General features: G+C 38.6%; 1 protein-coding gene across 1 annotated transcript in view; it reads right to left on the bottom strand.

The window, feature by feature from the left end:
• The window catches only part of LOC100445724 (EF-hand calcium-binding domain-containing protein 3), a 544,420-nt gene that overhangs the window by 207,939 nt on the left and 319,886 nt on the right, over positions 1-16,595 (bottom strand). Inside the window, exons 54-58 of the mRNA XM_063718854.1 lie at positions 11,094-11,195; positions 10,556-10,609; positions 5,290-5,394; positions 4,634-4,687; positions 1,186-1,239 (exon numbers count right to left, since the gene is read on the bottom strand). Coding sequence (XP_063574924.1) covers positions 1,186-1,239; positions 4,634-4,687; positions 5,290-5,394; positions 10,556-10,609; positions 11,094-11,195 — 369 coding nt within the window. The remainder of the gene's footprint in view (positions 1-1,185; positions 1,240-4,633; positions 4,688-5,289; positions 5,395-10,555; positions 10,610-11,093; positions 11,196-16,595) is intronic.

Genomic DNA, 16,595 nt, shown 5'->3' with positions numbered 1-16,595 from the left:
AGCCACAATGAGATATCATCTCACACCAGTCAGAATGGCCTTTATTAAAAAGTCAAAAACAACAGATGCTGGCGAGGTTGAGGAGAAAGGGGAATACTTACACACTTTTGGTCAGAATGTAAATTAGTTTGGCCACTGTGGAAAGCAGTTTGGAGATTTCTCAAAGAACTTAAAACAGAATTACCATGCAACCCAGCAATCCCATTACTGGGTATATATCCAGAAGAAAATAAATTGTTCTACCAAAAAGATACAGACACTCTTAGGTTCACCACAGAAAATACATGGAATCAACCTAGGTGCCCATCAGTGGTGGACTGATAAAGAAAATGTGTTACATACACACCACAGAATACTACGCAGCCATAAAAAGAATAAGATTGTGTCCTTTGCAGAAACATAGATAGAGTCAGAGGCCATTATCCTAAGCAAATTAATACAGGAACAGAAAACCAAATACTGTGTGTTCTCACTTATAAGTGAGGTAAACACTGGGTACACATGGACATAAAAATGTCAAAAATAGAACTAGGGACTACTAGAGGGGGTAATGAGGAGGGGGACATGGGTTGAAAAACTACCTATTGGGTACTATGCTCACCACAGGTGATGGGATCATTTGTGCCCCAAACCTCAGCATCTCACAATATGCCCATGTAACAAACCTGCACATACACCCCTTGAATCTAAAATAAAAGTTGAAATTATTTTAAAAAACAACTTAATTTTAAAAGACATTAAAATTAACAGGAACACATATCAAATATGTGTAAAGTATTGGAATCATATACATTTAGTATTTATATTTATTTTATAAATAACATTTATTTTTTATGTGATCAGCTAACAGTTGGTTAAATGTATGAAAAATATACTCTCAAGTGTTAGGGTTTCTATTGCTAATTTTCTGAGTATTCATGTCTGAAGATAATCATAAGGATGAATAAGAATGGACTTGGACCTCTAGTTTAATCAAAAGGCCTAACAAAACAAGTTAAAGGAACTGTCTGATATTCTTAGCCATAAATATATAATTCTTTTTTGTCCTTAAATGAAGTGTGTTTTCATTTGCTTTGAGCAGCCTTTTAAAACTAAGTATCACTCTTTTAAAATGTTTAATTTAAGAAAAGTAAAATCAGTTGACTGAAAAAAATCAGAATAATATATATTTGGTCACTTTCTCACTTGTAACAGCTTCTACTTTATTCATCAGTTTTTTCAGATCAACTTTCTTGTAGGCTGTAAGACAAAGTTTAATCAGAGAGAAGCAATAACATGAACTCTGAAAAAAAGACATATAGTACAGGAGGTTCTTTTCATTGACAATTTATTGTTGAATAGATAACCAATGAAAATAAATCCAGTTAAAATGAAGACCAAGATTTAATAGTAAATAATAAATAAAAATGATCTAAAAGGTTTGATTGGAGAATAAAAATGGAAATGATCAAAATAAGTTTATATGATCTTATATTTAAGGAAATTCAAATCATATTTATAACTATTCCATAATTTTTAGGATAAGCAATGAATAAATGCTAACTTCTAAAAGTGTGTTGTGGTACGATTTTCCGGCAAAATTATATCACTACCTACTACAACATCTTTGTTTTTTTTGAGACAGAGGCTGAGCTTGCAGGAGTAATTATGACTGTTTCAAAATTTTAAATGAGTTGCTGCCCAAGAGACATTTGAATAGCTGTCAGAGTCTTGCTCTGTTGCCCTCTGTTGCCCAGGCTGGAGTGCAGTGGCGTAATCTTGGCTCACTGCAACCTCTGCCTCCCCGGTTGAAGCAATTCTCCTGCCTCAGCCTCCTGAGCAGCTGGGATTACAGGCACGTGCCACCATACCAGGCTAATTTTTGTATTTTTAGTAGAGACGGGGTTTCTCCATGTTGGCCAAGCTGGTCTGGAACTCCTGACTCAAGTGATCCACCTGCCTCGGCCTCCTGAAGTGCTGGGATTACAGGCATGAGCCACCATGCCTGGCCAGCATCATTTTAAACTTTGAAACAAAACATATAGAAAGTAATTTTTGCAAAAGTGATTGACTTTTTTTTCTTGAGGATTCTTCTAACTCCTTTGAAGTCCAAATCATGCTACTTTAAATGGCCTTTCAAATCACTATTCATGTGGAATTTTCCTTCAATTATTAAATGGTCTAATTCTGTCGGGTCCATACTTTTAGTGGCCTTTGTGTCTGATTTGAGCAGTCTTCCAACTTTACTTTCACTTACTTAATGAAATTATGCATATTTTTCAATACATGTAAAGATTATTATCTTGTATTGTCATATGTTGATGCAACAGGCAGTGAATAGTGTTAAACAGTAAGGAATGTTTGATAGGGACTAATTATTTATGTGGTCAGTTTAGTAATCTCCTGAACCAAATGGTGGCTAAGAGCTCAGCTAAAATCCAATAGTTTTACATCATTGGTATCAATCTTAAATTAAGAAAACAAAATAAATCAAGATTAAAAAATTATAATATAAGATATACTTTGTATAATAAATTAAAAAATACAAAAGCATGCAGGGAAAAAGTAAATAATTCCTCTTTTTACCTCTTCTCATTTTTATTGCCACATTCCACCATTACTAATGGTTTGGCATATATCCTTCCAGACTTTTCTTATGCTTATAAACGTTTTATATATATATATATATATATATATACACACACACACACACACACAAACACACACATATGAATATATATAAATATATGTAATACTTTATATATAATACTAATATAACATAAATGGTTATATATAAACATATATAGTATACGCTCACCCTGTCTCCCAGGCTGGAGTGCAGTGGTGTGATCACAGCTTACTGCAGCCTCAACCACCCTGGGCTCAGATGATTCTCCCACCTCAGCCTCCCAAGTAGCAGGAGTTATAGGTGTGCACCCACCATGCCTGGCAATTTTTAAAATATTTTCTGTAGAGATGGGCTTTCATTATGTTGCCCAGGCAGGTCTCAAACTCCTAGGCTCAAGCGACCCACCTGCCTTGGCTTCCCAAATTGCTGGGACTACAGGTGTGAGTCACCATTCCTGGCCAAAAAGTATATATATTTTTAAAAATCAATAATATAGTATATACTTCTCTGTATCTTGTTTATTACAGTAACAAAAAGTAAAAAGAAAGCACCTCAATGTCTATTAGTAGAGGAATGAGTTCTGGCTGAACAAATTGGGTTATACCCTGGATTGGCATCATCAATATTATATGGATCAGCGACTAAAAACAGGTTGTAGATCCTACTTTTATAAAACAATAATTCCTCCCCTCCTTACTAGCAACCGTCCCCTATGATGCATAAAGCAAGTGATTACAGGTTTTAAAGGAATAAAAATGAAGAGCTTTGTTTGTTTTTTTGTGAGTTCTTCTGACAGCTATTCAAATGTCTCTCGGGCAGCAACTCATTTAAAATTTTGAAACAGTCATAATTAATCCTGCAAGCTCAGGTTTAAAATCACAGCATTTTCCAGGCTGGGGGTGGTGGCTCACCCCTGTAATCCCAGCACTTTGGGAGGCTGAGGTGGGTGGATCGTTTGAGGTTAGGAGTTCAAGACCAGCCTGGCCAATATGGTAAAACCCCATCTCTACAAAAACACAAAAATTAGCCGGGTGGTAGTGGCGCGTGCCTGTAATCTCAGCTCCTCGGGGGGCTGAGGAAGGAGAATCTCTTGATCCTGGGAGGCAGAGGTTGCAGTGAGCGGAGATCATGCCACTGCTCTCCAGTCTGGGTGACACAGTGAGACCTCATCTCAAAAAAATCAATCAATAAAAATAAATAAATAAATAAAAATAAAATCACAGTGTTTCCCATAATGCCCACCATTACTCAGGAGATCCTTTATCATATCAAGTTCCTTTTCTCTAAGCTTGACCTACATGACTTCCAAAACAGCATCCAGATTACTTACATTAACCTTCCCTTGTTGTGAACGTAAAAGAAAAGGGAGAAAAATGGAGTAACTCTAAAATATTAAGTATTTTTCTAAAATATTAAAAATACATTAATACATGTATGTTATTACCTTCAACCAACAGGTGTTACTTTTAAATGACTATTGCTAATATTTTCATGAAAAGAACAAAAGTGTAGTAGATTTGTTGATTTGCTCTACTCTCCAGAGGTTAAAAGCAGAGTTAAAATTAGAACTTGTTTCCTCAAACCTTAAACATACCTACCCATAGAAAGGTTATATGGTGCAGGGGTTAAGCAACCATAACTGGAGAACATTAATCTATCATTTCCACAAATAAGAGATTGTATATGTTTCCTAAACTCTCACTCTCAGATTTTCACCATTTCTGGTCAAATTTTGGAATAAATGCCAAACATTTTCCCTCATTCCCTTCTTCCCTCCCTTCCTATCTTCCTGGTTTTCCTTCTTTCTGTCTGTCTGCATGTCTTTCTTTTATTTATGTTTATAGGAATGTTTTTTCAAAGAAAGTTTGAAAATCATAAAGCAGTAGAGAATTTACTTCTAAGATGAAGTAAAGGCTATTACCAGGACAAATACAGATGTGTTACAATGAGCAAAATAAATATTATATTCTATTAATATAAATTTAACACTTGATTTTCATATACGTTCTCGTTGAGCTTACTCACTTTTATTATGCTTCACATCTTTCAGCAACGTGTTTAGAGACACCTTTCCATTAGCTGTAAGAAAAGGTGCAATTCAGATCTCTAGGAAATTAATAAGGGAGACTGACTAAAACATTACAAATTATAGGACTGCAGAAAGATACATTTTAATGATTTGGTTTTAAAATTAATCTATTTTATGGTCACACAATATTGACATTTAAGAATGGAAATATTCACCACAGTGACAAACCTATTCATTCTTTGGTATTAGAGACATTTATTAATCTATCGCTATTAGAGATATTTATTAATCTATCTATATATATCTAGATCTATTAATCTATCCAACATGGAACACTAAAACATGTATCAAAATACTTCTTTCTTCTTTTCTACTTTTGTTCTATTCCTCTCTTTTTCATTGCTCATATTGTAAACCTAATACTAATCTGAGGGAGTAATATTTGTCACCTAGACAACTATATGGCAACATAGAGATGACTCAAATTGTATTAGAAGAGGTAATGACAGAACTTCTTTTCAAGTCAAAAGTGCCTTTCTATTAACTTATGGCATTTTTTAGGTGAAATTATCCTATTAAAAGATTGGGAACTGCTTATACAGGCCCATTAAATCAAGTTCCCTGGAAGGCATGTGGCATTTACATGGCTTACCATCAATGGGCAATGTTTTTAGCAGTTGATTGTGCTCCTTATCTGTAAGCTCAATCCCCATGTTTTTTAAAATATTCTGTAGATCACCAGTATCAATCTTTTCTCCTTTTAAAAAGAGGAAACATTCATAAGTAAAATATTAAGGAACAATCTAATTATTTCAAGTTATCTAAAAGTATACTTGTGCTGCTATAGTCTTTAATACAAGAATGAAGAGGAGTGAGAATGTGAGATTTCTTGATAAAAATAGAGAAATGGTAAACTGAAAATAGAATTTTTCCCTTAATATTAGTAAAAGGGATATATTCTTAATACTAGGAATGACACCAGATAGCACAGAAGAAAATTTGGTCACATAATTATTAAGATTAGGATGATTGGTATAATAAGGTACACAAGAAAAGTATGAGTGGGGTCTGTTCCAAGATGGCCAAATAGGAACGGCTCCAGTCTGCAGCTCCCAGTGTGATCGATGCAGAAGATGGGTGATTTATGCATTTCCAACCTAGGTACCTGGTTCATCTCATTGGGACAGATTGGACACTGGGTGCAGCCCATGGAGGGTGAGCCAAAGCAGAGCTGGGCATCGCCTCACCTGGGAAGCACAAGGGGTTGAGGGATTTCCCTTTCCTAGCCAACGGAAGCCGTGACAGACTGTATCGGGAAAATTGGGACACTGCCACCTAAACACTGCGCTTTTCCAATGGTCTTAGCAAACGGCATGATAGGAGATTATATCCCATGCCTGGCTCAGTGGGACCCATGCCCAAGGAGCCTTGTTCATTGCTAGTCCGAGATTGAACTGCAAGGCAGCAAGCCTGGCTTGGGGAGGGGCGTTCGCCATTGCTGAGGCTTGAGTGGGTAAACAAAGCAGCCGGGAAGCTCAAACTAGGTGGAGCCCACTGAGGCTCAACTAGGCCCACCTACCTCTGTAGACTCCACCTCTGGGGGCAGGGCATGGCTGAACAAAAGGCAGCAGAAACTTCCAGACTTAAATGTCCCTGTCTGACAGCTCTGAAGAGAGCAGTTGTTCTCCCAGCACAATGTTTGAGCTCTGAGAATAGACAGACTGCCTCCTCAAGTGGGTCCCTGTCCCTCGTGTAGCCTAACTGGGAGACACCTCCCAGTAGGGACCAACAGACACCTCATACAGCTGGGTGCCCCTCTGAGACGAAGCTTCCAGAGGAAGGATCAAGCAGCAATATTTGCTTTCTGCAATATTTGCTGTTCTGCAGCCTCCGCTGGTGATATCCAAGCAAACAGGGTCTGGAGTGGACCTCCAGCAAACTCCAACAGACCTGCAGCTCAGGGACCTGACTGTTAGAAGGAAAACTAACAAACAGAAAGGAACAGCATCAACATCAACAAAAAGGACATCCACACTGAAACCCCATCTGTAGGTCACCATCATCAAAGACCAAAGGTAGATAAAACCACAAAGATGGGGAGAAACCAGAGCAGAAAAGCTGAAAATTCTAAAAACCAGAGCGCCCCTTCTCCTCCAAAGGTTCGCAGCTCCTCACCAGCAATGGAACAAAGCAGGATGGAGAATGACTTTGATGAGTTGACAGAAGTAGGCTTCAGAAAGTCGGTAATAACAAACTTCTCCGAGCTAAAGCAGGATGTTGGAACCCATCGCAAGGAAACTAAAAACCTTGAAAAAAGATGAGACGAATGGCTAACTACAATAAACAGTGTAGAGAAGACCTTAAATGACCTGATGGAGCTGAAAACCATGGCACGAGAACTACATGATGCATGCACAAGCTTCAGTAGCCAATTCGATCAAGTGGAAGAAAGGGTATCAGTGATTAAAGATCAAATTAATGAAATGAAGCGAGAAGAGAAGTTTAGAGAACAAAGAGTAAAAAGAAACAAACAAAGCCTCCAAGAAATATGGGACTATATGAAAAGACCAAATCTACGTTTGATTGGTGTACCTTAAAGTGACAAGGAGAATGGAACCTAGTTGGAAAACACTCTTCAGAATATTATCCAGGAGAACCTCCCCAACCTAGCAAGGTAGGCCAACATTCAAATTCAGGAAATACAGAGAACACCACTAAGATACTCCTCGAGAAGAGCAATCCCAAGACACATAATTGTCAGATTAACCAAGGTGGAGATGAAGGAAAAAATGTTAAAAGCAGCCAGAGAGAAAGGTCAGGTTACCCACAAAGGGAAGCCCATCACACTAACAGCGGATCTCTCAGCAGAAACTCTACAAGCCAGAAGAGAGTGGGGGACAATATTCAACATTCTTACAGAAAAGAATTTCAACCAAGAATTTCATATCCAGCCAAACCAAGCTTTGTAAGTGAAAGAGAAATGAAATCCTTTAGAGACAAGCAAATGTGGAGAGATTTTGTCACCACCAGGCCTGCCTTACAAGAGCTCCTGAAGGAAGCACTAAACATGGAAAAAAACAACCGATACCAGCTACTGCAAAAACATGCCAAATTGTAAAGACCATCAATGTTAGGAAGAAACTGCAGCAACTAATGGGCAAAATAACCAGAGAACATCATAATGACAGGATCAAATGCACACATAACAATATTAACCTTAAATGTAAATGGTCTAAATGCTCCAATTGAAAGACACAGACTGGCAAATTGGATAAAGAGTCAAGACCCATCAGTGTGCTGTATTCAGGAGACCTATCTGATGTGCAGAGACACACACAGGCTCAAAATAAAGGGATCGAGGAAGATCTGCCAAGCAAATGGAAAACAAAAAAAAGCAGGGGTGGCAATCCTAGCCTCTGATAAAACAGACTGTAAATCAATAAATATCAAAAGAGACAAACAAGGCCAATAAATAATGGTAAAGGGATCAATTCTACAAGAAGAGCTAACTATCCTAAATATATATGCACCCAATACGGGAGCACACAGATTCATAAAGCAAGTGCTGAGAGACCTAAAAAGAGACTTAGACTCCCACACAATAATAATGGGAGACTTTAACACCCCACTGTGAATATTTGACAGATCAATGAGACAGAACTGATAAGCAACTTTGGCCAAGTCTCAGCATACAAAATAAAAGTGCAAAAATCACAAGCATTCTTATACACCAATAACAGACAGCCAAATCATGAGTGAACTCCCATTCACAATTGCTTCAAAGAGAATAAAATACCTGGGAATCCAACTTACAAGGGATGTGAAGGACATCTTCAAGGAGAACTACAAACCACTGCTCAGCAAAATAGAAGAGGACACAAACAAATGGAAGAACATTCCATGCTCATGGACAGGAAGAATCAATGTTGTGAAAATGGCCATGCTGCCCAAGGTAATTTATAGATTCAATGCCACCCCATCAAGCTACCAAAGACTTTCTTCATGGAATTGGAAAAACCTACTTTAAAGTTCACAAGGAACCAAAAAAGAGCCTGCATTGCCAAGAAAATCCTAAGCAAAAGGAACAAAGCTGGAGGCATCATGCTACCTGACTTCAAGCTATACTACAAGGCCACAGTAACCAAGACAGCATGGTACTGGTACCAAAACAGAGACACAGACCAATGGAACAGAACAGAGGCCTCAGAAATAACACCACACCTCTACAACCATCTGATCTTTGACAAACCTGACAAAAGCAAGAAATGGGGAAAGGATTCCCTATTTAATAAATGGTGCTGGGAAAACTGGCTAGCCATATGTAGAAAGCTGAAACTGGATCCCTTCCTTACACCTTATGCAAAAATTAATTCGAGATGGATTAAAGACTTAAATGTTAGACCTAAAACCATAAAAACCCTAGAAGAAAAGCTAGGCAATACCATTCAGGACATAGGCATGGGCAAGGACTTCATGACTAAAACACCAAAAGCAATGGCAACAAAAGCCAAAATAGACAAATGGGGTCTAATTCAACTAAAGAGTTTCTGCACAGCAAAAGAAACCACCGTCAGAGTGAACGGGCAACCTACAGAATGGGAGAAAATTTTTGCAATCTACCCATCTGACAAAGGGCTAATATCTAGAACCTCCAAAGAGCTTAAACAAATTTACAAGGAAAAATCAACCCCATCAAAAAGTGGGCAAAGGATATGAACAGACGCTTTTCAAAAGAAGACATTTATGCAGCCAACAGACATGTGAAAAAAATGCTCATCATCACTGGTCATCACAGAAATGCAAATCAAAACCACAATGAGATAACATCTCACACCAGTTAGAATGGCGATCATTAAAAAGTCAGGAAACAACAGGTGCTGGAGAGGATATGGAGAAATAAGAACGCTTTTACACTGTTGGTGGGAGTGTAAACTAGTTCTACCATTGTGGAAGACAGTGTGGAGATTCCTCAAGGATCTAGAACTAGAAATACCATTTGACCCAGCAATCCCATTACTGGGTATGTACCCAAAGGATTATATATCATGCCACTATAAAGACACACGCACACGTGTTTATGTTCATTGCAGCACTATTCACAATAGCAAGGACTTGGAACCAACCCAAATGTCCATCAGTGATAGACTGGATTAAGAAAATGTGGCACATGCACACCATGGAGTACTATCCAGCCATAAAAAAAGATGAGTTCGTGTCCTTTGTAGCGACACAGATGAAGCTGGAAACCGTCATTCTAAGCAAACTATCGCAAGGACAGAAAACCAAACACCGCATGTCCTCACTCATAGGTGGGAAATGAACAATGAGAACACTTGGACACAGGGCGGGGAACATCACACCCCGGAGCCTGTCGTGATGCGGGGGGATGGGGGAGGGACAGCTTTAGGAGAAATACCTAATGTAAATGACGAGTTAATGGGTGCAGCAAACCAACACGGCACATGTATACATATGTAACAAATCTGCACGTTGTGCACATGTACCCTAGAACTTAAAGTATAATTTAAAAAAAGTCAAAAAAAAGAAAAGTATGACATATTTTATTTTTGTAAAACTATGTGGTTAGATGCTTGCAATGAACTGATTACTTTGATCCTTTTAATGCTTCACCCTGTTTTTACTGTGTCCATCTAGTTTTTTGGGTCTATAATTACTGGTGAAATCATTTGATTGGAAAAAAGTACTAAAGAATATAAGATGTTATCAAGAAATAGTTCTTTTCTTTTTACTGATAAAACACAGATAATGTTAATCTGTTAGTCAGTAAGTGCTGATATTTTATCAACATATTGAAAATATGTGAATTTATAAGCCACAAATAGGATATTAGAAAAATACTGTTAAAAATTTTAGTGTAAATCATTATTTATTGCAAATCATTTATAACAAATTCTTACCAGTTAAAGCTTTCACTTCATCCTCCAATGCTTTCAGAGTCACTTTATTATCAGCTATAACACAAATGCATAATTTGAAGCTCATAACACGTTATATCACAAGAACACTCTTCTGCCTCCTATGATTATAACACCTAGTAGCAGCACTTATGAAGTATACTGGGCATTGTGTTAAGCACTAGTCATTTGATAAATATTTACTCAGAATATGTTATGAAGATGAAGAAACAATTATAAATACTGAAAATAAACTTCTTTAGAAAATGTAAATTTGACTTTCTAACCCATAAAATAGCAAATCTTATACTTGATAATGGAAAGATGGAATTCAAAAGTGGCTTTTTCCTAGGGGTCAGCTTTCTTGTCCTCAGAATTTGGAAGGCTCTTGTATTGACCATGCCACTAGTACTCAGAATACTACATTCCCTACTTTGTTACTCCATTTGCATTATGACAAGTTCTTTTTTTCCCTTTCCTTCTAATGCTAAAGGTACATAAAACACAAAACTCAAAAATCAGTGGTATCTAGCATGCTCACCACCGACTGGCAGGCTTTGTGTCAGATCTTCAAGTTCTTTATCTGTGAGCTTGATTCCTATGTTGTCTAGAATGGTTTTCAGGTTTTTTATATCAACCTTCCCTAATCAGAAAGACACAGGCTGTGAGGAAAATGTAGAGACTCTAAAAAAAATAATTTATAAGTTTTTCTTTTTTTGAGACACATACTCACTGAGAATCTGAGAAAAGCTATGGATCTTATATTTCCACAAAGTACACATATGCATTTTTATAAACTGGCCATTAGGATTTAGGGGGATGTGCTAAAGCCCGTCCATGGACCTCATAAGTGTTCATGAAACCTAGCTTTAAAATATCTGTTCCACACTGAAGAAAGTTAATTCCTATGAATCATGAATCATGATTTTTTCAACACAAAGAGAAAAAATTCACTGAATCAATACACAGATGAAATTGACAATGGAATTAAAATTAGGATCCTTTTCTTTAAACCAATTAACTGATCAGTGGATGTAAACTTGGGGACAGTAATTAACATATTTTGACCAATACATAGGATTAAAAAGTAATCTCTCAATACTACTCCCAATAACGATGATGATAGCTAATATTTATTGGGAGCTTTTATTTTGGCACCAGGCATCATACCAAACATTTCATTTATATTTTGTCATTAATCTCAGACAGATATCAGATAACAGTTAACTAAATTCCTTATATAAACAGCTCATCTTTTCCCTGACTTTTCTGGCATGTAATTACATCTTCCTCACTAAGTTTACAAACTCTAAGAGAGTACGGGATACATTTCTAAACAATATGGTTGATTATCTGGTTAAAGAAAGATAAATCTGTTTTTAAAAAATCAAATGGAATCTATGTATTAGAGGGGTTGCAGGATTCACAATGAAATTATTAGTGAATGATGTAAAGGCCAAATGAGTACCTTATATTCATCTATCTTCTTATTACTTTTACTCACATTTAAGGTATTTCATACCACTCAGCACTATGTTTTTTTCCCAACATTTTATAATGAAAAGTGCCAAACATTCCGAAACATTGAAAGAATAGTACAACGAACCATCGCCACTTACATGAAATAACAGTTAACATTTTGCCATAGTTTACTTTTTCTCTCTCATACTGTCTTTCCATATGTACGTGTGAGTGTATACATAAATATGTTTTTCTTCCCTCAACCATTTGACTGTAAATGGTGGACATCGTAATTTATTATCCCTGAACACTGCAGCACACAATCACTCTTCTAAGAATAAGGATATTCTCTTATGCGACACTGTTGATAAATACATAGCATGGTCACACCTAAGAGAATTAACGATAATCCCTTAGTATCATCTTACATCTAGTTCATATTTTAAAATATTTTTCTTAATTGTCCCCCAAACATCTATGACAGCTGTTTCTGTCAAAGGTTCACATTGCATTTAGTTATTCTCTTTATCTCTTCAAATCTAAAAGTTGGCTGGGCGCAGTGGCTCACTCCTGTAATTCCAGCAGTTTGGTAGGCCGATGTGGGCAGATCACTTGAGGTCAGGAGTTCGAGACCAGCCTGGCCAACATAGTGGAACCCCCTCTCTACTAAAAATACAAAAATTAGCTAGTCATGGTGGTGCACACCTGTAATCTCAGCTACTTGGGAGGCTGAGGCAGAACAATCACTTGAACCCGGGAGGCAGAGGTTGCAGTGAGCCGAGATAGCACCACTGCACTGTAGCCTGGGCAATAGAGCGAGACTGTGTCGAAAAAAAAAAAAAAAAGTCTCCCCACTTTTCTTTTTTTTTATTTTAACATTGAACACCAACTTTTTTAAAAGACTAGGCCAGTTTTCTTGTAGAATGCCTCACATTCGGCATTTGTGTGATTTGTTTCTTTGTGGTATTATTTAACCTGCTTTTTATTCCTTATATTTCAAATAAACTAGAATCATTATGGAATTTTTTCCAATGATTGATAGTAAATTGGAGGAATTTATTTCTCTCTCTCTCCCTCCCTCCTTTCTTCTTTTCTTTTTTTTTTTTTTTTTTCTGAGACGGAGTCTCATTCTGTCACCCAGGCTGGAGTGCAGTGGTGTGAACCTGTGCCTCCTGGGTTCAAATGATTCTCCTGCCTCAGCCTCCCAAGTAGGTGGGACTACAGGCACCCACCACCGTGCCCGGCTAAATGTTTTCTTGTATTTTTAGTAGAGACGGGGTTTCACCGTGTTAGCCAGGATGGTCTTGATCTCCTGACCTCGTGATCTGCCCGCCTCGGCCTCCCAAAGTGCTGGGATTACAGGCGTGAGCCACCACGCCCGGCCTGAAATATTATAGTTTTTAAAAAGAAGGAAGCCTTCCAAAGGCCAGTTCCCTAACTTACTGGCACCCTTCTGAGTTGCATTCGGGTCACGTACCAGGTACCGTCATTTCGTGTTTATAGAATTTCGTATCCTGCTGTTTTTTGGAAAGCAAACGTGTATGACAGCGTTTGAGCCCTCCACCCCCGCCCCTTCTGTGAACCCTCAGCTAAGTCACAAAGAGAAAGAGGAGAAAACTCGCGGTAGGGGGCTATTAATGGAGAGAGCACCAGATGGTTGGTTCCCTGCAGACACAGAACCAGCTCCAGCTGGTGACCCTTGAGAGTCTCTCCCGCAGAATCTGCGAGGCTGACCCTCGCCCGCAAGCGGGGAGGAGTCCTATGCCCTCGCTTAAGTCCGAAACGAGGATCTGCGGGCTGTGCTGAAAAACTCCACTAGAGGGCCCCCTTACCCTCCCAGGGAGGCTCTGACTGGCTGTGAGGAGTCAAATGCTCATCCTGGGACCAATTACAGGACGGTACTGGGAACAGGACACAAGTGCTGCTGGGATCACGTGACTGATCACAGGCAAAAGATGCCCGCTGCCACTCCATGGCCCAAGATGTTTACTTTTTACTTTTATGTTTTGTAAAGATGGGGTCTTGTTATGTTGCCCAAAGTGGTCTTCAACTCCTGGCCTCCCAAAGTGCTGGAATTACAGGCGTGAGCCACGGCATCCAGCCTCCAGACATGCTTTTTTATTCCAGTCGGAGTCTGGCTCTGTTGCCTAGGGTGGCAACAGATCACGGAGTGCAGTGGCGTGATCTCAGCCCACTGCAACCTCCATCTTCTGGGTTCAAGCAATTCTCCTGCCTCAGCCTCTCGAGTAGCTGGGATTACAGGTGCCCATCACCACGCCTGGCTAATTTTTGTATTTTTAGTAGAGACGGGGTTTCACCATGTTGGCCAGGCTGGTCTCAAACTCCTGACCTCAAGTGATCCACTTACCTCGGTCTCCCAAAGTGCTGGGATTATAGACAGGAGTCACCACACCCAGCCTCCAGACATATTTAAAACAGAAAAATTTCATCTACAGTCACCCCTGTTAAATAATATATTATGTAGTATATATAGTAGTATATGTAGACAGAAGGTTAACAAGGACTTCCAGGACTTGAACTCAGCTCTGCACCAAGCAGACCTAATAGACATCTACAGAACTCTCCACCCCAAATCAACAGAACTAACATTCTTCTCAGCACCACATTGCACTTATTCCAAAACTGACCACATTGTTGGAAGTAAAGCAGTCCTCAGAAAATGTAAAAGAACAGAAATCACAACAAACTGTCTCTCAGACCACAGTGCAATCAAATTAGAACTCGAGACTAAGAAACTCACTCAAAACCGCACAACTACATGGAAACTGAACAACCTGCTCCTGAATGACTACTGGGTAAATAACGAAATGAAGGCAGAAATAAAGATGTTCTTTGAAACCAATGAGAACAAAGACACAAAGTACCAGAATCTCTGGGACACGTTTAAAGCAGTGTGTAGAGGGAAATTTATAGCACTAAATGCCCACAGGAGAAAGCAGGAAAGATCTAAAATCGACACCCTAACATCACAGTGAAAAGAACTAGAGAAGCAAGGGCAAACACGTTCAAAAGCTAGCAGAAGGCAAGAAATAACTAAGATGAGAGCAGAACTGAAGGAGACAGAGACACAAAAAAACCCTTCAAGAAATCAATGCATCCAGGAGCTGGTTTTTTGAAAAGATCAACAAAGTTAATAGATCGCTAGCAAGACTAATAAAGAAGAAAAGAGAGAAGAATCAAATAGATGCAATAAAAGATGATAAAGGGGATATCACCACCGATCCCACAGAAATACAAACTACCATCAGAGAACACTATAAACACCTCTACGCAAATAAACTAGAAAATCTAGGAGAAATGGATAAATTCCTGGACACATACACCCTCCCAAGACTAAATCAGGAAGAAGTTGAATCACTGCATAGACCAATAACAGGCTCTGAAATTGAGGCAATAATTAATAGCCTACCAACCAAAAAAAGTCCAGGACCAGACGGATTCACAGCCGAATTCTGCCAGAGGTACAAAGAGGAGCTGGTACCATTCCTTCTGAAACTCTTCCAATCAATAGAAAAAGAGGGAATCCTCCCTAACTCATTTTATGCGGCCAGCATCATCCTGATAGCAAAGCCTGGCGGAGACACAACAAAAAAGAGAATTTTAGACTAATATCCCTGATGAACACCGATGCGAAAATCCTCAATAAAATACTGGCAAACCGAATCCAGCAGCACATCAAAAAGCTTATCCACCAAGATCAAGTTGGCTTCATCCCTGGGAGGCAAGCCTGGTTCAACATACGCAAATCAATAAATGTAATCCATTACATAAACAGAACCAAAGGCAAAAACCACATGATTATCTAAATAGAGGGAGAAAAGGCCTTCAACAAAATTCGACAGCCCTTTGTGCTAAAAACTCTCAATAAACTAGGTATTGATAGAACGTATCTCAAAATAATACGAGCTATTTATGACAAACCCACAGCCGGTATCATATTGAATGGGCAAAAACTGGAAACATTCCCTTTGAAAAACTGGCACAAGACAGGGATGCCCTCTCTCACCACTCCTATTCAACGTAGTGTTGGAAGTTCTGGCCAGGACACTCAGGCAAGAGAAAGAAATAAAGGGTATTCGATTAGGAAAAGAGGCAGTCAAACTGTCCCTGTTTGCAGATGACATGACTGTATATTTAGAAAACCCCATCGTCTCAGCCCCAAATCTCCTTAGGCTGATAAGCAACTTCGGCCAAGTCTTAGGATACAAAATCAAAGTGCAAAAATCACAAGCATTCTTATACACCAATAACAGACAAACAGAGAGCCAAATCATGAGTGAACTCCCATTCACAATTGCTTCAAAGAGAATAAAATATCTGGGAATCCAACTTACAAGGGATGTGAAGGACATCTTCAAGGAGAACTACAAACCACTGCTCAACAAAATAAAAGAGGACACAAACAAATGGAAGAACATTCCATGCTCATGGATAGGAAGAATCAATGTCATGAAAATGGCCATGCTGCCCAAGGTAATTTATAGATTCAATGCCATCCCATCAAGTTACCAATGACTTTCTTCACGGAATTAGAAAAAACTACTTTAATGTTCATATGGAA

Source organism: Pongo abelii, chromosome 19 (genome assembly GCF_028885655.2).
Source record: "Pongo abelii isolate AG06213 chromosome 19, NHGRI_mPonAbe1-v2.0_pri, whole genome shotgun sequence".
Taxonomy (NCBI): domain Eukaryota; kingdom Metazoa; phylum Chordata; class Mammalia; order Primates; family Hominidae; genus Pongo; species Pongo abelii.
This window is presented reverse-complemented; position numbering and strand designations above follow the sequence as displayed.